Source organism: Cryptosporidium andersoni (genome assembly GCF_001865355.1).
Source record: "Cryptosporidium andersoni isolate 30847 chromosome Unknown contig_18, whole genome shotgun sequence".
NCBI classification, from domain to species: Eukaryota; Apicomplexa; class Conoidasida; order Eucoccidiorida; family Cryptosporidiidae; genus Cryptosporidium; species Cryptosporidium andersoni.
In genome coordinates, this window is record NW_027122829.1 from 146,070 (window position 1) to 168,933 (window position 22,864).

A 22,864-nucleotide genomic window follows, 5' to 3' on the forward strand; every position below is an offset into this window, starting at 1 on the left:
GGATAAACAAAAGAAAACAAAACAACTAAAGGATCTACGCAAGGATCAATTAAAAATTATATATAGATGTATTCAGTTCATTCTGGTCCTGTGTCTAGTCGTGGAGTTTCAGAATATAGTACTCCAACAGTAATGTCCCATGGAAATCCAGTGATTTCAACCCCTCAACACTTTGTTCAGAGAGTAAACCCACTAATGTGTTGTGCTCCACAATCAACAAATATGATACCTCAAAAACCTCCGAGTAGAATGATCAGTGCAGCAGCTTTGAATGTATCTCCAGTAAACCCACCTTCACGTTTTGCAACAGGCTCTAGCATTTCACCAGCAGCAATAATGTCAGCCCCTGAAAGGCAAGTAACAGAACCACTTCAGCATAGACAAACTTTTGTCTATGGTGGAGCTGAAACAATGGAACCTGAAGACTGTGGTTGGTTGGAACCGATACGTTTAAAGGTACATGCCATGGAAGTACAACAGTACATTGATCCAGGAAAACCAGAAGTAACTCCTCCCTTTATTTACAATATAGACCATTTAAAGGAATGTGTTGAAGTTCCAGAAAACTGGGCACCAGAAAGCATAACAGGGGTAGCTGCTCTAACTTTTGAGAATTTAAATACAAATCCCCCGAGTATTAATTATCCTCTTAGACTCACATCAGAGAACTCACAAGTTGGAACTTCTAATCCATATATACAGCCAATACAATATCATATTGAGAGAATTAAAGATATTCAACAATCGGAACCATCTCTCTCTGAAAAACCCGGTGTAGTGGAAGAACTTGAGGAATCTTCTCCAAATAATAGATTTTCTGCTACTAACTTTATCTCATCTATTCTTGATAAATTTAGAACTCATACAGCTCCAATTCCTATACCTGAAGAAGAGGAAGTAACTAACAATGATGATAGTGAAGAAAGCAAGGAAGATTACGTGGATGATACAACAAGGGGAATAAATAAACAGGAAACTGGAGATAATAATATTCGAATTGAGGAAGCATTACCACTGGACTAATAGTTCTTTTAACTTAAGAGTCATTTAACGACTTATTGAATACTAAGAAGTGGAGCTCGATGGGAGTTCTGAATTTTAGTAGTTCTCATTTATTGCGCCAAATTTGTTATGCATATTGCCATGTACTTAGAGAAAAAAGCTTAGATTTCTACTTCAAACCTTTAATTGCTACTGTATAAAATTTTGTAATATATTAATTTCACTGCCACTTCCATATTATATACATACATGCGTACATTATTATAATAGTTGTGATATTGCAGCAATTAATTTCTGGCAAACAATAAATGTTTATGATAGAGTAACTATTTAAGATATTTAGATGAAGATAACTCATTTAAGAAATAAAGATAGCAGAACTCAGTTTACACATTTAATGAAAATTAGAATCGAAATTTCACCTTCTTGATATGTTCATAATTGTAATCTCAGATACCTATCTAATTCAAGTTTTTAACTTTTAATATGAATTTCTAAACAAATTGAGCTTTGTGATTAGTAATTTTTATTGTAGTAAATCCAAATTTCTGAAATTGCAATATTTGGATCTTTTGATAAACTAGAAGATTTCTTTAAGTAATAACAAATAAACTTTTAATCTTTTAATATTTTCATATTTATATATATACTCTGACCAAAAACAAATGAACTTTACTATAAAATATTTAAATTTAATTAATATAAAATTTTGTACTAATTTTCTATTAGTATAAATTTTTGTAACTGAAAAATTATGAAATTCTTTTATTGGAGTAAATTAAAAAGGAAGACCAAATAATTCTGATCAAATATATTAAATTATATATTAAATTGAAATTGTATTTACATCACTTTAGGTTTATTGAATATTGTAAATATCTCATTATACATTAATTTAGCTATCCTGACACATACTGTATTACTTTTACAAATAATATCTGAAGAAGAAAGATTGTCTTCTACTCTAAGCAGATGAATTTCTTGAAATTATTGAAAAAAAAAAAATTATTTAGAACTTTTACATTATGAGTATTATGTATTAAAAAAACTTTATGTAGCTTTCCTAAGATAGGTAGAATGTAATACATTTCGATAACTTAGTCAACAACATATTGCTATAGCTTGAATAATTCACTTTTATCTAAACAAAAATAGACTTACTATTCAAACAAAAAAAAATTCACTTTATACTGTAAAGATGAGTAAAAATAATAAATCCTTGAAGTATGAAAATTAAATAATAAGACATAACTAAATCTTAATATTGTAATAATTTATATTATTTTTTTCTAACCTAGCTACAATTATATAATACTTGTCAATTTCAAAGTTCATAAATAATAAATTATATCATTCATAATTATTGATTTATTCATGTTGAATGTAAACACCCTCTCAATATTTATATTGAATTATAAACTAATATTGAAAACATTATCATAAACTTTAATTCGACTTTTTATAAGTATCTCAAAGTTTTGTTCTAGTACAAAATTATATTGTATTCCCCTTTATTTTATAAAGTACAGTTCTCTTATTTATATTACCAGTGAGATAACTGATAATATTTTATAATTAATTCTATTATTATGATTGTGAAATTCACATTGCTAATATTTGTAAATTTAGAGTATAGAAAATACTAATCAGTCTAGTTATGACTTAAAGTATGTACAACCTTGTTTATTTTATACAAGCTTCTTAATAGCTAAAACTATAATAACTGCTACTACCACCATAGTAGCAACAGTAAGACTAATCCTACAACAAAAAGTAACATTACTACTTGTCCTAATTAGTTTCCTTATACTTGCATTAACACTTGTTGCTTCAGAAGATGTGAATTTAACATGTGAAACAATATCTTCAATTACATGTTTTTGTTTTGCAGATTCACTAGTTAACTTCTCAGCTCTTTCACTAATTCGCAAAGCTATATTTCCAATATCTTCTATCTCCTTATCTAATTCCTTTGATTTTATATGCCAACAATTTAAAGTTTCCTTATCTGTATTAGAAAGTTCCTTAAAATAAGAATTCGATTTTTTATTACAAAAAGTCTCAGTGTTATGTCTTGATTGAATAGACTTTAAAGTCTGCACTTTTCTAGTTTCCACTTTTGAATCCTGAAATAATTGGTTATACCTATTTATTATATCTATGAGTAATTCATCTCTAAGATTTTGAATTTCCTCTGCTCGTTTCTGTTTAAAAGAGTACTTGTTACCTATCAATTTTAAAGGTGGGGTTCTATTAATTTTATATAAAGTATCTAATTCATCTTGTAGTTTCTTTATCATATCATCTATTTGAATTCTTTTAATGATTTTATCATGTTGAATCTCATGGCTCTTATAATTTTCCATATATTTGTTTATATCGTTGTACAAATTCATAAAACATATTTTGTGTTTAAGATATTCATCTTGTATATCTTCCTTAAAATCATCTTTTTGTTTAAGGGGATTGCAATGTGCCTCAATTTCACATACACGTTGTATAAGAGTATCAATATTATATATTTCAGCTGAGACTTTCCATTGCATTGTTACCAGAATACAAATTCTTAGTATGCTTAGAAATAGCTGATATTTATAATATTAGTTATTATTCAATTACAACCAACTTATTATCACTAAGCTTTCAACTTCACCAGTATAAATAGACTTATTTAAGAAATCCTTATCTTCAATATATACTGCATACCCCTGAAGTTTAATGTAAACATTGTAAATTCGTTATTTAGAGCGCCCAAGAAAACTGCGTATAACCTGGGCCAAAAGGTCATTTATTTTAATCTAATATATATATAGTTAATGCTACAGAATTACTATAAGGTCATCATAAAGGTACAAAAGATCGTCTATCATATATATTCAGTGCTTGTAGCTAATATAAATAAGAGATGTCAAATCTTCACTTCCTAATTAGTTATTACTTATAGTTAAATAGAATCCAGAGAATTATTTAACTCAGAAGCTGACTGGACTCTAGTAGATACTGTAGACATAAGATCACTACTATATTCGTGTAACTTTATTCTCCATTCTCTATACATCCGATCAAATTCCCTTCTGCTAATTTTATTATCATGCTTAGGAGTGTGGGGAGCATTTGGAGGTCTCTTTTCTATTGGAACTGCTGCTATATAGTTCTTGTATTCAGGCAAACTCTTACCAATAGCTATCTGCTTTAGACGAGATATAGTACGCGATGTTAGGGGTTCATGAACTTGTTTTATTTCTGAATGTCGTTTATGTTCATAGCACTTAAAGTCATTTAATTTATCATACTTAGGTTCGGAGTATTTATATATATTGTAGAGCATATTGTATGAAGATTCGCACAAATCAGATACCAAGGTACTATTTGAATGACTTATATTAATAGCGGTAGATGTTTCTAGTTCCAGTTGCTTATTTAATGGGATAAGGGAAAGAGGTGGAATAGTCACATTCTTCATGCTAGTACGGGTTTCTTTCCATTTAGAATCTCTTATAACAAGAATAGGAAGGTTGGGATATATCTCACTAGCATAAATATGCCTTTGTCTCTGTAGACTTTGTCTGAGTACCAATAGAGTAGGAATAGAATACTGCCTCGATATTCCCAAGGAGTTATGAAGTTTTATTTTAAATATATCTGACTCTATACTCTTATCCCACAATCTTTCTATATTGCTTAATGGTAGATTATCCATTTTTTTGTTATAAATAGTAGCCCAAAGCCTCGCCTAGTACAAGTATAAAACCATCTATTTGGCGGAATATTATAGTTCATTGTTAATAATACTAGATAAGTATTATACTACCGCTACTTTCTTTTTCAAAGGGGAAATTATTAAGATAATAGAGTTAGTTAACTATCTAATAGCCCATTTTTATTTATTTGCACATGTATCATAACCTAAAGTACTAATAATAATCAAGTATTTTAAATATGTTCAGTATATCTACGTAATATGTTATACACATAAAAATTGATTATATGTACCATATCTAAAATACTCTATCTGGCTTCATATTGAATCATTTTACGAGTACGTTTTTTATATAAAATTCTACAGCCACATGTACGACAACGAACAGCAGCTCCATGGGTTAGTAAACTGACATCTGCACCACATTCTAAAAAGAAAAAGAAGATCACAAATAAAGTAATATATAAAAATATTGAAGTAAAGTTGTAACTTACCACTACATATATATGTAACAGGCTCATTTGTTGCTTTGCCAATGTTGGAACCTCCTTCAGTTGTAAAAAAGCTCCTATCATCATCACTCATTTTCTTCCCTTATAGCACAAATACCAACATTAATACTACTTCTTAGTGTGGAGTATGGGTATATATCAAGGCTGAAATCTTGTTTCAAACTACAAAATTGATTATACTTGTCTTTTTCTACTTAAGAACTTTTATTCAGAGATGACCAGCGCTTATGTACCTGAATATACCCGCTTATGTGCATAAGTTGATGTATAACTACTGTATCACAGTATTCTGAAGTATTTTTCTAATACTTTTGAAGCCCATTGAATAATATATTTAATAGAGTTAACTTAATATCTAACCATGCCTGTTACTTTATATTGGAATATTTACTACTAAATGTTCCACTTTGACCTGAACATTATTTAGATTTTTATATATCTCTGACTAATAACAATATTTGGCGCTTCTGTAACCTTAGATTACTGAGATTGTACAGTCAGTAACATGTAAAATTTTTTATAATATCTGGAAGTAGAGACTCAAAGAAATGAAGTTAGCTGTATCAAGTGTATTTAGACCCAGAAATATTCCTATTTTGAGAAGTAAGGAAAGGAATTTCTTTTTTCTATTAATTAAAGTATCAACTTTAGCTCAAAGTTTTATAACTTTATGGTTTGGGATTTCAACATTTACTTTGCTATTCATAATATCATGGACAAGGATTGCTTTAGTTTTTGAAGGAGAACCAATTGAGGAGATATTTTATACATATGATGGACTAGTTGATAAATTAGGTTACAGACTAGCAACTTTTCTACTGCAATCTTGTAATAATAAGCAGTTTTCAAACATTCTATACACAATAGTACTTTTGAAAACTAAGAGTCCTGAATATTGGATTATGACATTCATTGTCATCCTGTCAGTATTTAGTCCGTGTTTCTCTCTCTTTGGAATTCTGGAGAATTCAAGAAAGTTGCTATTATATTCTTTATTTTGCACTACAGCTAATTCTATAATTCAATTATCAACAGTACTCTACCTACCCTATTGGTGTCAATCTAATCAAATAGAATTTTCACCAAAAATAGTTGTGTACTTATTATTAGATATAATAGTTCTTATATATTCCCTATGGTCTATACACATATTATTATTATTATACAAGGTATTGAAATGGGATATAAACAATAAATATTTACCATATAGAGAATTAATTAGTCAAAAAAACTCTTCTCTTTTAGGATATAGAGAGAAGGGAGACTCTCAAACTACCACAAACAATATCTTGACAATTAGTCATGGCAATACAGGAAAATTAATATATCCAAATAATTAAAACTTTCATATAAATCTAAGTATAATGAATAGCATTAGAGAACCGCATATACAATATCTAAGAATTATCCAACGAAGAAAATAAATATTTAGTAATTTCGAGAAGTTAGTTATTGCCAATTATGTATTGTCTACTTCTCAAATAACTACTGTCTATTAGATTTAGGGTTTACCGCTATATCTATTGTATTTATATTTAAGTCTACTTTAAGTACCGAGTATTCAATAATAAAATTATTTGAATAACCGCGTACAAGGTAATGAATGATGGAGAGTACTGACTATTAAGTTACTTATTGGAAAAATTAGCACAATTAGGAATATGGACTCATTTGAAGAATTTAGATTTAAACATGGCTCATTAATTGGTGGAGGAAGGAAAGGTTTTATGTGCCTTTCATTACGTCTAGCAAATATTCTCCAAGCCTTAGCAAATTTATTTTTTGGAATCGGATATCTCTTTACTTTCTTCCTATTTCCATGGTCTAAGCTATTAAATATCTTCAATGGAGCTTCAATTACCTTGGAATTTGATCCCAAATCATCGTTTGTTGACTATGTTAATTTCAAAATTGCTACTCTTTTATATTCCCTCAATAATATGCAAACTGGAAGCTATATTAATGAAATGGAAACTTTAGTCAGAGATAAAATAGTAATTATACTTGCATCGTGTTTAGTGATGTTTTCATTTACTACTTTTCTGTTTACTTTCTTTGGTGTACTAACTCACTCACAACATTTATTGCGTCTTTCAATATTTAGCTCTTTGGTAATATGTATTACTCAATTTATAGGTTTATTTTATTTCCCTAATTTGTCTGTTAAGCTTGGTTTTGGGTCATTCAAGACTGAGGTCTTATTATTATTATCTATTTTTTTACTAATATATTTTGCATGGTCATTTCATTTACTTTATTCTTTGTACAAAGTTATAAGAGCAGGTGGTACAGGTAGTGAATATCTGTCATATAGAGAAATAATAGATAAAAGGAATTTTTTGAGATGGAGGTCCTGGAAAGAAAGAGAACTTGAAAGAGGAGTTGTATATGGGAGAAGTGTTAATACTACAGCAGAACATGATAGATTTCCCTTACTAAAGAAATGAGTTATGCTCAGTATTAAACGAAGATTACATACATTTTTAATTTGTGAATATAAATGGATAACCTAATTTGCGTATGGATGGATGAGTGTACAATTCTTTCTGCTTTCCTAATAGGAATTGCTCAGTATATACAGCATTTATATTTGTATATAATATCTTAAATAATTTATTAGACATACCGAGGAGCAAAGATTTAACTATTTATTTCACTACAATGATACTTTTTTTTTGGCTAATTAGGAACTTACTATAAATTCGCATAGAGTTAGAAATTAAGTTATCCTAGTCTAAATTTGTAGAAATCTTTATATAGATAATGTTGAGCTTTTAAGTATAGTTTTATTTAGATCAATACTTATTTTATTGTTGTTAATTTATTGCTTTGGAGATTCATGAGTTCGAAATCTCAGTACTTTTTAGGGGATAACTGATACATTGTAATAATTGCAAGTTAACTATTTATAGTGAACTACTGTAAATAGTAACTGTAATATCTCTATATTGTAATTAGGTTTCTCCCAAATAAATTCCTGAATATAAAGTAGCGAAATTGTTTAGCTAGTTTAATAAAATTAAGTGATTTAACCATATTACTCAGTAGCGGTAATAAGAATTTGATTACCAGGGTTTATAATATCCATACGTGTTAAGCGGATCGATTTGAAACTATGGAAGATGATTATAAATCATCATCATTGGAAAATATGATGCAAGAATATGAGAAGGTAGATGTGGTAACATCTATTCTGGAGCGTGCATTACCTAATCAAACACTTAAGTTAGTTAATAATTTAGAATTAAATCCTAACATTACAAATAGGTCTATTGCACCTACAAATGGGGAAATCCAAACCTTAAAAAAAAAGAAGCAGTCATCTAGTAAAGATAAAGCCTTTACAATCAAAACTATATTAGATAAGCATGTTACTCCCATATGGCTTACTAATGAGGCACCAAGAAAACTAATACCTACACTGGAAAACTTAGAAAACCAACTAGAAATCATTATCAGTAGAGCAAATTTGAATGATCTTACTTTAAGAAAATTATATGGTATTTTATCTCTCAGTTACAATGTAAATATGACATCAAGTAATGTCCCAAATATTGAGCCTGTTGTTAGGAAGATTGTCATGACATTAAAGAGTAGTCAAACAGCAAATTCAACTCAAAATCAGACAGAAAAGAGAAGATACAAGCGTATTAAGGAGAAGAGAGTATTAATTAATAGTCTTGCAGAATTTATGGACGGTGACAAGACAGCTTCATTAATGTCATGTGCTATTAAAATAAAACACTATTGTGAAGAGAATCACTTAAGTCATCCAAGTAATGCAAAACTCTTTTTGATTGATGAAACGTTAAGAAAATTTATACCTAATAGGGATTCAATAGGTAAACAGGTGAACTCAATATTTGCAGTTCTGAAACAGTCCAATGTTGAGATTATAGATGAAAATAGTTCAGTTTATATGCAAAATGTTGGATCTGAGGATCATTTAGGTGAGCTTTCATCACTTGCTACAAAGAAGAGAAGAAAAGATGTACAGGAGACAATCTATGGAAGTGAGGTTAATGAACCAGACAATATTAATATAAAATTAGATTAGATAGGGGCTGTCAGTTGGATACTCTTTAGTAGATAGAATTACTATATCAACTAACTTTATGTTATACATAATTTACTTATGAATCTAAACGTTTAGATTGGGATTTCAAAGGATTAGTAGATCAAGAAAGCCACATTCTCCAGAGCTCACATACTTTTTAGGTAGGTTTGAAATCGAAATTCACTACCTTGGGGATCAGTTAACAGTGTCATCAAATTACCCATATAAGGCATATAATTTCTATTTTAAACATTCTAGAAGCATTAATTGCCTTTGTAAATATTATGATGGAACTACTTACATATCTTGCGTAATTTATCAACTTGTTTCTTCGTTAAGCTAGAAAGGAAAGGTTGCAAATTATTTGGATTAGTATGAGCAATTAGAATTTTGATACGATTATTCAAATTCTCATTTGACATTGATGTATTATATATTTCTACAAAAATAGAAAGTATACGTCCAAAATTTTCAAGGTTACTACCAAGGACATTTTGATTCTTTGCATCAACAAAGTTCATCAATGTAGTGTGGGTGTTTTGAGCCTCATCAGTATCATACTTCAAAGGCAGTACATTGATCCATAAGTTAAATAGTTCCTTTATATTGTTTAGACTATTTGAATGATAAAATAAGATATTTCCAAGTGCATTGATAATATTATCTCTTGCCAAGTTAAATGCCTTACCTTTTGTTTTAGATTGTTGTAGACGATGAATTATTACTTGAGTTGCATTATTTGCAATTGCACTGAAATGCTCAAGCTTTGCTGCCTGTGCTAATGAAAAAGCACAGTTTTGTTGAATACTAGCAATGGGATCATTTATTCCTTCTAAAATAAATTGAAACCAGGGGGTACAATGAGGGTAGGCTAATGGACACAAATACTGAAATACATTTGCAGATAAATGAAAGCCTAGTATCCTGTCTTCAATAGTATTTTGTAGAGGATTCACATATTGAGTAACAAGTTGAATTGTAATAGTACCAACTTTTTCCCAGTATATATTTGGATAGTACTTCATAAAGACACCTAGAAGACCTAATACACATAATCTAAATTCTTGTTCCTGTTCCTTTTCCTCTTCAATCCCACGTTTGTCATCTTCATCTTCAATTTCTCCAGATTGCAAATTGTTAGCTTCATCCATAACCTTCTCATCAAGTTTCTTTCTTCTTAAAAAACTCTGCTGTAGCATATCAAAGCATCTAGAGGTAAAAACTCCAACTTGATCTATATTCATTGAATTTGTCCCTAATGCATCAATACATTGCTGAATCCCTGATATTACTACAATTTGACTCTCAGTAGTACCCACTCTGTTTTCTTCTTCTAATATAGCTAAAAACAAAGTTGTTAAGTCATTTACAATCTGTACAAGCTGATTTCTAATTGTATCATCAGTATCTACTAGACTTCGCATTATCTTCAATAGACCACTTAAAACATCATATGTCTTTTCCTTAATCTCATCAGATAAAGCAAATCTAATTAAAGGGTAAATAACTGTAATTGTCTTTGCAATATAGTCTCTATAATTTACCCCTAAGACTTCAACAAAAGTATTCAATATATCTAAAGATGACTCCATATCCAACACTAATGTAGTTCTAAGCCCTATAAAATCACGAGCAGTCAACATATTCATTGATTTACTGTCATCTTCTCTTGTAGAATTTTCACTGGAACCACTCAAAAGTTGATTAGCTAAAGATTCTTCCCTAGTTTCCAGTAGTTGGAATATATTAGAAAGTAAATGAGGTAAATAAGGTACAAAGTCTTGTTTCATTATTCTACACATACGTTGTAGAGCTTCTTGAATATATTCTTTAAGAGGATCATCTCCTTTTAGACCGCTTCCCATTAATTGTATGAATGCAACCATAGTTTCTTGGGCATCATTCTTAAAAATTGAATAGTCTAGAGAAAAACCTATAATTGTTAAGCATTCAATACATTTTCCACGCAATGTTCTTAATTGAGGAGATGCTTCTTGCATAGTTTTCTTGAGATATGGTACTACAGTAGAATAATATGGTGCAAAGTCATTTTCAATAACACCTGCAATCACAGCAATCATAGTTATGCACTGTTCACGAACTATGCGAGGTGGTTGAGGTTGTTTATGCAAAATACTTAGCAATTTCTCCATAAGTGGTTGTACATAGGGTTGTAAATCCTCAGCTGGAACTTCTTCTGTAAAGTTTACAAGTGCTGAGAGTGCATGAGATGCCACTTTACTTATAGGATCATCAATAGTTTGTATTAACTGCGGAAGTACTGTAGTATGAAATAATTCCTGCACTAGTGGTGAGTGATCCAGAGCAATTTGCCCAATAGCCTGACAACAGGCATACCTCACGCGTGGATATGGATCTTTAAGAAAAGCAATAATCCTCGAAATAATTTGTCCCATATGATCTTGGTAAGTCTCTTCATCCTCTGGTAAGTACTCTATTGTTTGAGCAATGGCCATTATAGCAGCATACCTATACTTCCAAGGATGTGCATTTGTTTGCTGCATATACATAGTGATAAATTGGTAAAATGTGGGGATAAATACTTCAGCATCCAAAGCCCTTGCTAAACGATCTAGCCCTTCCTCTCCAATAGGATATAGACAATCTTCATCTTCAATATCAGACTCAAATTCGTTATCTTCATTTTCTTCTTGTTCAGGATGAATCTCTGCCCAATTGGGATCATCTTCAAATTCCAGCATAAAACTTAATAGAGTAGTTACCATATCATTAACAAAAGTGTTGTGCTTAGTACACATATTAGGACGCGTCTCTACAACGCATAGGAGACATTCCATAGCTGCCTGACGCAAATCAGTTCCTATTTGTTTATTTTGTGCAATAGCTAATATTTGGGAAAAGAAAACCCCAAAATGTTGACGATAAAACGCTGGATCTGACTCAGATATTGTAGTTAGGCGATATAATACATCTATTGCCAGTACATGCTGTGTTGCAATGAGGTTTTGTAAAATCTCTAAAATGGCAGGTGTCAAATATACTAATGGAGCCCAGTTCTTCTTCCCATTCGATTCTACAATAGCTGCAATTAAACCTATTGCTTCATAGCGAATCTCTATGTCTGGATATTGAAGTGCTGCACTTATTGTAGAGACTATATTGTCTCTATGTGTAGCTACCACATCTTCTATTACAGGCATAATCTCACCTATAATTCTAAATGCATGACGTGCGGGTATAACTACATTTTCTGGAGCATTACTAGCCCCTAGGTAATTCTGTAAATTAGATATCAACCTAAACAAAAATGGTAACAATTCTGGCCACTTCCCATTTGGATATAACTCCATTGCTACTAAAGATACAGTATCACTTATATTGATTGACACCACATTTACATGCTCAGTTTCTAAACACTTCAACAAAGCTATCAAGCACATATTCTGATTTTCAGGGGTTATTTTGTTCCATAGGCAGTTGTCTGGTGTTAACACAAATTCTCGGAACAAATTTCGTAGGGATATAGCTGCCTGTACACGATATTGTGAGTTAGGTTGCTGTTGCAAAATACCTAAGGTTAATTGAAGAAATGTATTAGGGTCTGCTTGTCGTAAATTATTGAATTGATTCTCAGATTCTTGTCTCACTGCACTGTCTGATGAAGAAAATCCTTCATATAGATTGCATAATGTCTCCATATTGCTCTCGTCCCTTCAGCTAAATATATCTAAATAATTGCTTTTAATAACCGAAATTCTATTCAAACTGTTTACTCCTTTTATATACTTGATTAGTGCGATTTTTCTCTTTAGCAGAAAAGCGCAATTAATAGAGAAAATACCAAATAGTCATCCCATGATTTAAGTTTGAGACGAGACGCCGTATAGGATAAAAAAAGATCAGTATTAGCGGTTAGTGGAATGTCAAAATGAAAAAGGTTATGTTGATTGATAGCAGAGTATTTTCAAAAAGCTTAACAAGTAGGGATATCTCCATATATTAAAATAATTAATCCTTTGAGAGAAAAAGCTATGTTCTAAGATCTCTAAACAATTTATTTCTTGCATTACTTGAAAATATTTGGATTGAACCAATTTAGATTTGGGTTTAACAAGTGATCTTCGAAATCATAAAGATGAAAGTACTGCATATCTTTAACTGCTCTTAAAATATTAGGGGAATTCGAACATACTGATAGTGAAACATTTTCAAATTGCTGTTTACTCTTCATCTTACTTACAGTCAAACAGTCTCTCGTGAACAATTGATCTCTTTTCATTCGTACGAACACTGCTGCATCGTTATTTTGTAGAATTTTTTCCAATATTAAACTACATCTAGTATCTACTTGACTCTCTGTATTTAAAGCTCCTTGTAATTGATTAAACTCTTCATCATAATAATATCCTATAAGCTGAAATTTATTTAGAAGTCCCTTTTGAACTGTTTCAATACAATATTCTTCAACAAATAGGAGTGCTAAAGTTATACTTTCATATAATCTAGGGCTATGAAATAGAGGAATTACATCTATAACTTTAATTACTTGATCTTCTTCATATCCTAGTAAAATTCCATCAACAGGACACTTTGGGTATTTTAGAGAGTGCATAGCCATCTTCCCAAATGCCTTCTCTGATAAAGAAACTTCCATAATATATATGTCCTAATTTTATTATATTAGATTGCAATAATATTTCTTCTTTACTTCCTTTATCTTATTATATCAATAGTTAGATTATTTGGAAGTCCTTTCTTTTCGTAGCTGGAAACAATAAATTTAAGTTATCTATATCTCTATTAGCTCAAATAAATAAGAGTAATTTTTACTCAATAAAATTACACAATAATTACTAAATTTTAGAAGAAATAAATGTTATAAGCATAACTATAGACTTAATTTTTCTATAGCCCTAGGCTCCAGAAGGTAATTGCTGCGCTCATGAGGAAAGTTTTGAGGCCTAGTAGTTAAAGTATACCACTATTGTATATTCTAGCTGAAGCGCAAAAATTTGTAAATTAAAGTTTATTCTAAACTTTCTACTACAAGGATTGCATTGGTAGTATCAAAGGATTTAGTATGAAAATTTGCAATTTCATTTATTTATACCTCCTAGTTTGAAGCGTTAACTTAGAGACACCTGCAAGATAAATGACAGTACTTAGTAACTTGTAAGCTCTTTATAGTAATAGATTAATTACTACAAAATTTAAGGGAGAAATTTTTGGTCTCTTCAATTATACTGAATTATAAAATCCTAAGCTACGAATAAGTCCCAACCAGTAGGAAACAAAATAAGAGACATTCTATCAAGGTTACTTCACATAGTTTTGATTTATTAAGTGGGGGGTACAGATAGACACACGAAGTTCATCTATTATATTTATACTACATTTTGACACCTTAGTAGTATACTAATTAAAACACTAGAAATGAAAATATTTCTGCTCAAAAGTAGGTAATTTAAATAGGTAATATTTACATTGATACTTGTTCGATTGAAGTAATAGATGGTAACTTAAATGGAATATTTGTTTCCCTATTCTACAATACTCTAATAAAGTAAATGGTAAGTTTTCAAAGAAATGCTAAATTTAAAATATATAATATTTAAATATTTTAGGGACGCATGCCCAAGTAGTCTGGTAATATTAAATAAGATCGGTCTTAGTAGTAATTTATAGCCTGGAACTCCTGTAGACTATATAGAAACTCAATTTTGAGAGCAATGCAATACTTGAACTGGAAAAAATACCTATAAAGTCTCAGGATTAGCAGAAGTTTAGATCACTTATTGTCAGTATCTTTAGCAGTACAAAAGTAAGGAACTTCTTTGTATAATTCCTAAAAGTTTTATGGTGAAAACTTGATGCAGAGTCTGCACTATCAAAAGAAACTATCTCTAAATACTATTTAAATATGCAATTCAGTTATAAGGTTATATGTAATAATATCTTTCTTATTATTCTGTAATATTGTCAAGTTTTAGAAAGAATCTAATTAGCAATTTTCAGGTCTATTTACCGCACTATTCTTTCTAGTGATATTTGGAATTACTTTCACTTTGTGAAACCTGAATATTATCTGAATAGACTAATTTAAGTAATAGTAATAAATAATAAGAAACGATTTAATATATATTTGAGATGAGTTGATTAAGATCTACAGAAGTAGTAACCAAATAAATCTTTGATAAGGTAGAATCTGTGACAATTTCACGAAATGTCACCAAATTAGTTACGTTAAACTTGACTAATAAGTAATATTAGAGCCAATGTATGTGGTTGTTTGGACTTGCAATATTGAAGGATATTTAATGGATAATCTGTTTTATATTAAATACAACTCTTAACCATTTGCTATGCACTTTTCACTTCTAATTTTAGATTTTTTAAAATTACAATTGATATTAAATGCAACTGTTCGCAATTCATTTAATTTATGTACACTTATGTGATTTACTAGCGTTTTACAATTAATTAAGTGATATATTTGATCCCATATATTTTCAGAATTGACCATAGCACTTAAGTCTGTTTTAAAGCTAAACTGATCTAAAAATTCTGGTGAAAGCAAAGTCAAAGCATCAACTAAGCGAAGATACCTAAAATACTCTTTTTGTTCAGTGATTTGAATAATTATTCCAATTTCAGTAATTATTTCTACAGCATTATTGGATGCTAATGGTAGTTTTTTGTTGAAAGCTGTAACAAGAAGAAGCTCTATCAAGCGTTTCCAAGAAATCTTATCCACATCTTGTAGCAATTTAGTTCTATATTTGGTTATTTGGGAGCCAATAATATGACATATAAATAGATTCAAATTATCTTGCTGTACAAGTGCTGTGATCTTAGCTTTGGGATATGCAATAAGTTCAAATATATTAAGAATAATATTAAAAAACTCGTTATAGCTATTTCCCAGATTTAATTGGTTATCAAAATGAATAAAATGTCCTAAATAGGTTCCATCTAAGGGATCTGCTGGCCAAGTCGAGATAAATTGAAGACACAATATTGAAGAGACTAAATGTTGTGTATGATTAGAGTTCGAAATATGTTTTAAAGAAAATTCATATATTGTATTTAAGATTTTTAAGATAAATGAATTATGAACAATTACAAATATATTCACTAGCGTATGTATTGAGAAAGTAAAAATAACTGCAATATCTCTTTCTGTAAAATCAAATTTTCCCATACAAAGTAGTTTCTGATTTAGTAATGACTCAATATCATCGTTAATCTGAGATTCTGAAGTTGTGCATAACATTATGTTTATGCTAGATAGAGCCACAATTTCCCAAGATATTCCATCATTTGATACAGAAGGTTCAATTAGAAGTTCGATAAATATTCTAATTATTTCAAAGATCTTAGTTTGATTATTAAAGGTAGCTATGAAATTATTTTGAACTACTTTTATTGTTGGAATAATTCTCGTTAAATCACAAGTAAAAGATGGATTACTATTTATAACTGCAAAGCACAAAAATGTTATAATTTGAGACATAACTGTTCGGATATTCTTTACAGTGCGATATTTTTTAATAATCCACTTTATATTTTCACATATTGCATCCATATACATGTTTATTCCTATAATATTTGATCCACAAATTTCAGTCCAAAGACTTTGCCAAGATGAGTATGGCTTTGGTTCTTCAATTTTCGGAGGTTCAAATACACTTAAGTTATAGATTTTCAGATGTAAATTTGTCTCCCAAAACTGAAAAATAAAGCTATAAGCTGCAGTAGTTTTAACAAATGGTTCTGACAAGTCCAAATTACCTTCAATATATTCTATTAAAATTCTCACCTTTTTTGCAAATAACTTTGATTGTATTATTGCTCCTGTATCCTCACGTATTTTAAAGTCCATCTGGATATACTTTAGCAGAAAATTTTCATATAACTGTATAGTCTTCCTACTTTTGAATTTCTTACTATTGATCATTAGACATAACCCTGAAAGTGTAATATCGACAATATTATTGATTAAATCACTACTTATATAGGTGGATAGTGAAATATTAAGAGATTTAAGGATGCTTGCAATACTTTCTGCTGAGTAAATGGCAGAGCTTTGAGTTCTAATCCAAAACCCATTTAAAGATACTATCTTTAGATATAAATTTTCCAAACTTGCTTTTATATATCTATTAACTACAAGTTTATTCAAATTCAAGATAAGTTTATCGAGACAATTTATTTGAACAATTATTATTGTAGCTTTATTAATAGTAATATTTATATAATCAATGCTTTGTAATTTATTATTCTCCAACTTCTCTTTAGTCCCAACTGAATTTAGACTAATAAATGAAAATTCAGATTTTAGTAAGAATATAAAGATTGTTTGAATAAATTTATATGTATTTTCATTATCTTGTTTTTTATCTAGAGAATCTTGAGGATTTGATAATCTTTGTAGCATATCATGTAATAATATTAGTATATTATCATTAGGAAATACTTTTAGATGAGTTAAAGTAAGAATTTCATATATTTGGAGTAATTCAGGTTCAGGAGAATACTGAAAATATCTAACTGTTAAAATTGTCAGAATCCTATTAAATCTAACAATTAGTTGAGATCCAGCAAATTTTCCATTAACAGATACTTTCTTTATTGAGTTTTCCACTGATACCAATAGTGAATTTACTTCCCAAAAAAATTTAAAGTTCTCATAAAATAATGATATCCACCACTTTATATTACCTTGACTTAAAGTATTTTCTAAGTATAATATATTATATAAGCTATAAATAATACAAATTGTATATGGATCTGAAAATATGATGCTATTAAAAGAGGATAAGCTATTAGAATTAGAAATTGTATAAGGAGCTAGATAGTCCTTGCATATTTTCACAATATTTCTTTGTAGCTCTTCATTGTGATTGTATTCTTCATTTTGTAGACTTGATACTAGTGTCAAAATACAATCACTCAATAATTCATTTGAATGGGATGAGAAAATAAATAGCTGTGCAAGCCCATAGATATCACAGAAATTAAAGAAATACTGAACCATGGAAAGTTTAAATTGAAAGAGTGAGTTCAACAAGAAAAATATAGCACATATAGAATGTTTCATATTCTCCATTACCAAAATATTTGAAATTTCAGCAAGAGCTGTTAAAAATTTCATATTAATGCAACTAAAAGTACTCTCCAGAGTACTCTCCTTTCTTTTATTATTCATTACTTTTTCAGTCTTAATGAGTAATTGACACAGTTCATAACCAAAAGTAGTTAGTAATTGCCTGATAGAAGATAAAATCCCAATACTAGAGGAATATACTAAATGAAAGCAACATACCAATCCTTTCATTAGATAAGAGAAATTTTCAGTTGTTTCTATTTGGAAGTTTAAAATATTTAATGAGATGTGTTTAATTAGTTTTGATTGAAGAGATAAAATATCTTCGATAATTTGCTGTCGGAATTCAAGTTGTTGATTCTTAAAGACACCTCCATTTTGTTTAGCAAAATATTCAGCAGCAACAACAAAAAGGTAGTAAGAAGAATAATTTTGAATATCTCCAGGATTCTCCAAAAGTGCGACTGAATTTGTTAATAAACAGTTAAACAGGATTATTCTAAAATTTGAATTGTTAGAATCAAGAATATCAAAAATCAAATTTTTAACAGCTATTTTTGAGTTGATTATATAAAAACAAGATATATTTTTGGATAGGGCTGAAATATACCAAGAAGGATCAATATCTAGTTTGTAATCAATATTGGATTCAGAGGAGCTAATCATCTGTGCATTTATAATTGTCTGGGTTTTCAAAATAACTAAATCTTTAAGTATATGACAATATAAAATTTTTTTTGAATTGTTAGAAAACATACATTCTCCTAGTATGTTATTAAGCACTTTTAGTATTTTTTCCAATTGTTCTTGAGCACTATTAATACAGTAAATATCACATATAAGGCTAGCCAATAAATCTCGGTATATTTCAGAAACAATATTTAAAAGATGACTAGTTGAGTTATTCAGTGATTCCAAATTTTCAATACTACTGAAAATAGAGAAATGAAAATCTTTATTATTAGAATAATTTGATTTATTAAATTTAAGTAATGTTGAATGTACTAAATTATTCATCTCTGGAAGTCTAAATAACGATCTGAGAAATATCATATCATATAAAGTTATCTCCATATCTGAAACTATTTCTTTTTTGTATCTACCCACTTTTTGTTTAATGCTATTAGTAATAGTAGCTTTGTATAAAACTAAATCAGCTATAGCTGAGTAAATGAAAATTGGAACATTAACATAGCTGTATCTCCAAACCTTTTGCCAGTCAAGCTTGTAAAGAAATTCTGCACATTTCTCAGCGAGACTCAAACAAATATTTTTCACTTCAAACTTCTTTTCTAATAAATCAATTGTATACAAATTTTTTTGAAGTATTGAACTGTTCTTTAAAAATTGCTTCTCGGAGTAAATAAGCAAATGCAGAAAAACGACACAAAGTGCTATTTCGAAGTCATTAATACTATTGATAAGTACTTTTGCAAATTTTTTGTTAAACCATTTATTTAGCTTACCTAGAACTATATTAAGAAAATTACATTCTCCTATATCTTCAATATTGAAGTAACCACTTTCCACTATAAACTTTAAAGAAATTGTTATAATCCATAGAATGATCAAATTTCTATTACTTTCTTCAAGTTCAACTAGTAATTCAACTGAAGATAATCCCAAAATTGTGTCGATAAATTCAGCAAAATCCGTTAAAGTGCTTACAAGTTCTTTATACTTTCTAAATATCCCTAAAGTTAAGTCATCAATTAATTGAATAAACATAGAAATAGCTAATAACTCATTATTTAATGTGGTGTCTGATAAAATTATATTATTTAACAAATTATCTTCAATATAATCCCTCAACCAAATATTAAAATAATCTCCAAAATTAGTTTCTTCAATGCCAAAATCTGGTAAGTTACAAAGTAAATCTACTTTGTCTTGGCCAAATAATGAATGAGAAGTTGAAAAAGTTTTAATTATTGGCTTTAGGCTTATAGTCTTAAGAAATAATTTAGAGTTAGTAACTCTAAAAAATAGCTCAATAAAGTAGTTATAAATATGATAAGAAGGAAATATCTTGTATATTGAGCTGAGAAGTAAATGAAAAAAGGGCATTGCTACTTGACCTGTAGAGATATGCCCTATGTAATTTATTATTGCAATAACTAAAGCTAATAACTTACTATCAAATAACTTACAAGCTGACTTCTGATATTCTACACTCTTCCGAAAATCAGACAGTAATGATGATATTTGGTTAAGAATATTGCTTGCCTCTAACAAACTGTTTAACTCCTTGGATATCTCATATACTCTAACTAAAAGTTCATAATATTTATCAAGTATATTCAATTCTTCGTCGTCCAATCCATTTGAAATTTTAGTTTTTAGTGTAATTTGAAGTGTTATACAATTCTGCAAAACTTTAATGAATGTATACCAAAATTGTTCATTTATCTTTAAAAGGTTCCCAATTAAAATAAAGTCACTTTCCGTTATTTTTGCCCATCTTATTAAAACATTTGAGAGAGAGTCAATTGATGAGCATAGCATTATAAAACTCTCAAAATCAAGACTACATTCTCTAATGTTTGTTTGACCACTTGTAATTATTTCTTTTTCAACTTTCTCTCCAATAATTCCCAGAGTTTTACTAGATAGAAGAGCTATAAGATTTAAAGAATGTATAAAGATTTCACAGCAGCCGTTATATTCAGTAATTCTAAAAATACGCTCACAAATGATGGAAAAGTATGTTGATAAATAAATAAAGGTAAGATCCTGCACTGAAGATGCCAAGATTTCTGTAGCTAAACTAATTAAATGAGAGAAGATAGTAGTTTGGAGATTCCACCTTTCCTCAATAATAAAGTCATTTTCTATATATAACAAGGATAGTCCCTCAATTTTTAGTATCTTATGTATAATAGTAAAAAGAATATTATTTTTTCGGTTGCAAAGAGTTAGCAATAAAGGAGCTAATTCCCAACTTTCAAAATTTCCTGTGTGTCGAGATACCTTATTAATTTGGGATTTATAGTACTCCAACGCCTTTATAGAAAGTTCATCTTTACTACCATGAGCCATTGATATTGATATAAGGGCTACTGATATAAATAGCTTGCTTGGAAATAACACCAAGAATTTATTAAATAATGTGCACTTTAACTCATAAACTTCAGTTACACTATATTTGATTAACCTCTTTTTCCAGGGAGTCCAAGATTTCGGAGATAATCCCCAAACAATATCACTATCTTTTTCTTTAGGTGATATAAGTGCCAACTCACCAAAGTGAAATATTAGCACTAATAAAAAATAGCTATTCTTTATAAAACAGTCACTTATAAGTTTGTTTGCTTCTTCATATGTTAGGATCTTTAACAATGTTAGAATATAAATGGAAGTAGCAACTCTTGTAACTCTATCATTTATTACTAATGTGTTAAATAATTGATGAAGAAGCAAAATACACTGTGCTTCATCTATTACTCTATTAAGAGTAATATCCAATATTATTGGAATAATATTTCTTAAAAGTGTTAATCCAAGCCTATTTCTCATAGTATCAAGTTCAAGATCTATCCATAACTTCAAAATTGGTATGGTATCAATCCTACAACTTGTATTCTGCCTCAGCCTACTTATTGCTATACTTAATAATCGTATGTATTCACCCCCAGTATTTGAATTGGCAGATATTGCAACTTCTTTTAAAATCCATGGTAAAATCTTAAAAAATAGAAAATAAAAATAAAGAATTTATTTTGTATGGTCAATAATATACTTACATCTGTTAAATATGTCGATAGTTCCTGCCCATCACCTAGTAAACTCAATGTTAATATAGCATCTCTTATTTGATTCATTAATTCTTAGTACATTGATTTGTCATCCAGTTATTTTCTACAATATATACTTTCGTTTGCAAGCGCTTAGTGAATTTTATTTATTACTAGGACTAGTCCCTAGGAAGCTTTTAAAAGAAAATTAAGCTTAGTCTAGAGAACAAACAAAAAGATCTTGATAACTCTAGCACTAATACTTTATAGTAAATCCGAGAGTATAGAACTATAACTCAGTAATCTTTTTTTCTAGATTACTGAGAATGAAAAAAGTATGGGCTAGGGCTTGTATGATCTGTAAATATAAACTTAAAGATATTTATTTAAATAAATACCTAGGAGTAAGCTTTAAATTACATAGATTTCAAAGAATTATGTTTCCTTTTTAGTTATAAATCAAATAATAGTAACGTAGTCATCCAAAAATCTCTTAAGTTGATTATGGATAGGTATTAAATACAGCTTAATCCGATTTGTATATGTATTTAATAGCAATCTAAAGATATTACTAGTTAGTAGTTTTACTATAGGTGAAATATTTGTAATTACCTTTTAGTATCTTTGATTAGTAGTAGAAGTTCTGTATTTTCAAAACAAAATATCTGTCAACCATTAACTTTTATCCAATATTATTAGTATTTGGAGTAGAAAATTCCAAGTTGATAAACAATAAAAACCTAATTTTAAAGGGCTAAAATGCTACATAAA

General features: G+C 29.2%; 10 protein-coding genes across 10 annotated transcripts; 4 read left to right on the forward strand and 6 right to left on the reverse strand.

Annotated features, from left to right (window-relative positions):
* Positions 1-66: 66 nt before the first annotated feature.
* cand_019970 (uncharacterized protein) lies at positions 67-1,023 on the forward strand (the record flags this gene model as incomplete). Its single annotated transcript, XM_067212227.1, has 1 exon — positions 67-1,023. One exon carries the CDS (start codon positions 67-69, stop codon positions 1,021-1,023), a length of 957 nt encoding a protein of 318 aa, XP_067069133.1.
* A 1,667-nt stretch (positions 1,024-2,690) lies between these two features.
* Positions 2,691-3,548, reverse strand: cand_019980 (uncharacterized protein; the record flags this gene model as incomplete). Its single annotated transcript, XM_067212228.1, has 1 exon — positions 2,691-3,548. The coding sequence occupies one exon, from the start codon at positions 3,546-3,548 to the stop codon at positions 2,691-2,693; it is 858 nt and encodes a 285-aa protein (XP_067069134.1).
* A 398-nt stretch (positions 3,549-3,946) lies between these two features.
* On the reverse strand, positions 3,947-4,702 carry cand_019990 (uncharacterized protein; the record flags this gene model as incomplete). Its single annotated transcript, XM_067212229.1, has 1 exon — positions 3,947-4,702. One exon carries the CDS (start codon positions 4,700-4,702, stop codon positions 3,947-3,949), a length of 756 nt encoding a protein of 251 aa, XP_067069135.1.
* Positions 4,703-5,010: 308 nt separating this feature from the next.
* cand_020000 (DNA directed RNA subunit ABC4) lies at positions 5,011-5,287 on the reverse strand (the record flags this gene model as incomplete). The annotated part of the gene is made up of 2 exons (XM_067212230.1): positions 5,011-5,129; positions 5,197-5,287. The coding sequence occupies 2 exons, from the start codon at positions 5,285-5,287 to the stop codon at positions 5,011-5,013; spliced, it is 210 nt and encodes a 69-aa protein (XP_067069136.1).
* Positions 5,288-5,762: 475 nt separating this feature from the next.
* Positions 5,763-6,554, forward strand: cand_020010 (uncharacterized protein; the record flags this gene model as incomplete). Its single annotated transcript, XM_067212231.1, has 1 exon — positions 5,763-6,554. The coding sequence occupies one exon, from the start codon at positions 5,763-5,765 to the stop codon at positions 6,552-6,554; it is 792 nt and encodes a 263-aa protein (XP_067069137.1).
* A 321-nt stretch (positions 6,555-6,875) lies between these two features.
* On the forward strand, positions 6,876-7,661 carry cand_020020 (uncharacterized protein; the record flags this gene model as incomplete). Its single annotated transcript, XM_067212232.1, has 1 exon — positions 6,876-7,661. One exon carries the CDS (start codon positions 6,876-6,878, stop codon positions 7,659-7,661), a length of 786 nt encoding a protein of 261 aa, XP_067069138.1.
* Positions 7,662-8,329: 668 nt separating this feature from the next.
* cand_020030 (uncharacterized protein) lies at positions 8,330-9,271 on the forward strand (the record flags this gene model as incomplete). The annotated part of the gene is made up of 1 exon (XM_067212233.1): positions 8,330-9,271. The coding sequence occupies one exon, from the start codon at positions 8,330-8,332 to the stop codon at positions 9,269-9,271; it is 942 nt and encodes a 313-aa protein (XP_067069139.1).
* A 293-nt stretch (positions 9,272-9,564) lies between these two features.
* On the reverse strand, positions 9,565-12,951 carry cand_020040 (HEAT repeat family protein; the record flags this gene model as incomplete). Its single annotated transcript, XM_067212234.1, has 1 exon — positions 9,565-12,951. One exon carries the CDS (start codon positions 12,949-12,951, stop codon positions 9,565-9,567), a length of 3,387 nt encoding a protein of 1,128 aa, XP_067069140.1.
* A 368-nt stretch (positions 12,952-13,319) lies between these two features.
* cand_020050 (uncharacterized protein) lies at positions 13,320-13,907 on the reverse strand (the record flags this gene model as incomplete). Its single annotated transcript, XM_067212235.1, has 1 exon — positions 13,320-13,907. The coding sequence occupies one exon, from the start codon at positions 13,905-13,907 to the stop codon at positions 13,320-13,322; it is 588 nt and encodes a 195-aa protein (XP_067069141.1).
* A 1,695-nt stretch (positions 13,908-15,602) lies between these two features.
* cand_020060 (uncharacterized protein) lies at positions 15,603-22,180 on the reverse strand (the record flags this gene model as incomplete). Its single annotated transcript, XM_067212236.1, has 2 exons — positions 15,603-22,043; positions 22,103-22,180. 2 exons carry the CDS (start codon positions 22,178-22,180, stop codon positions 15,603-15,605), a joined length of 6,519 nt encoding a protein of 2,172 aa, XP_067069142.1.
* Positions 22,181-22,864: the final 684 nt, after the last annotated feature.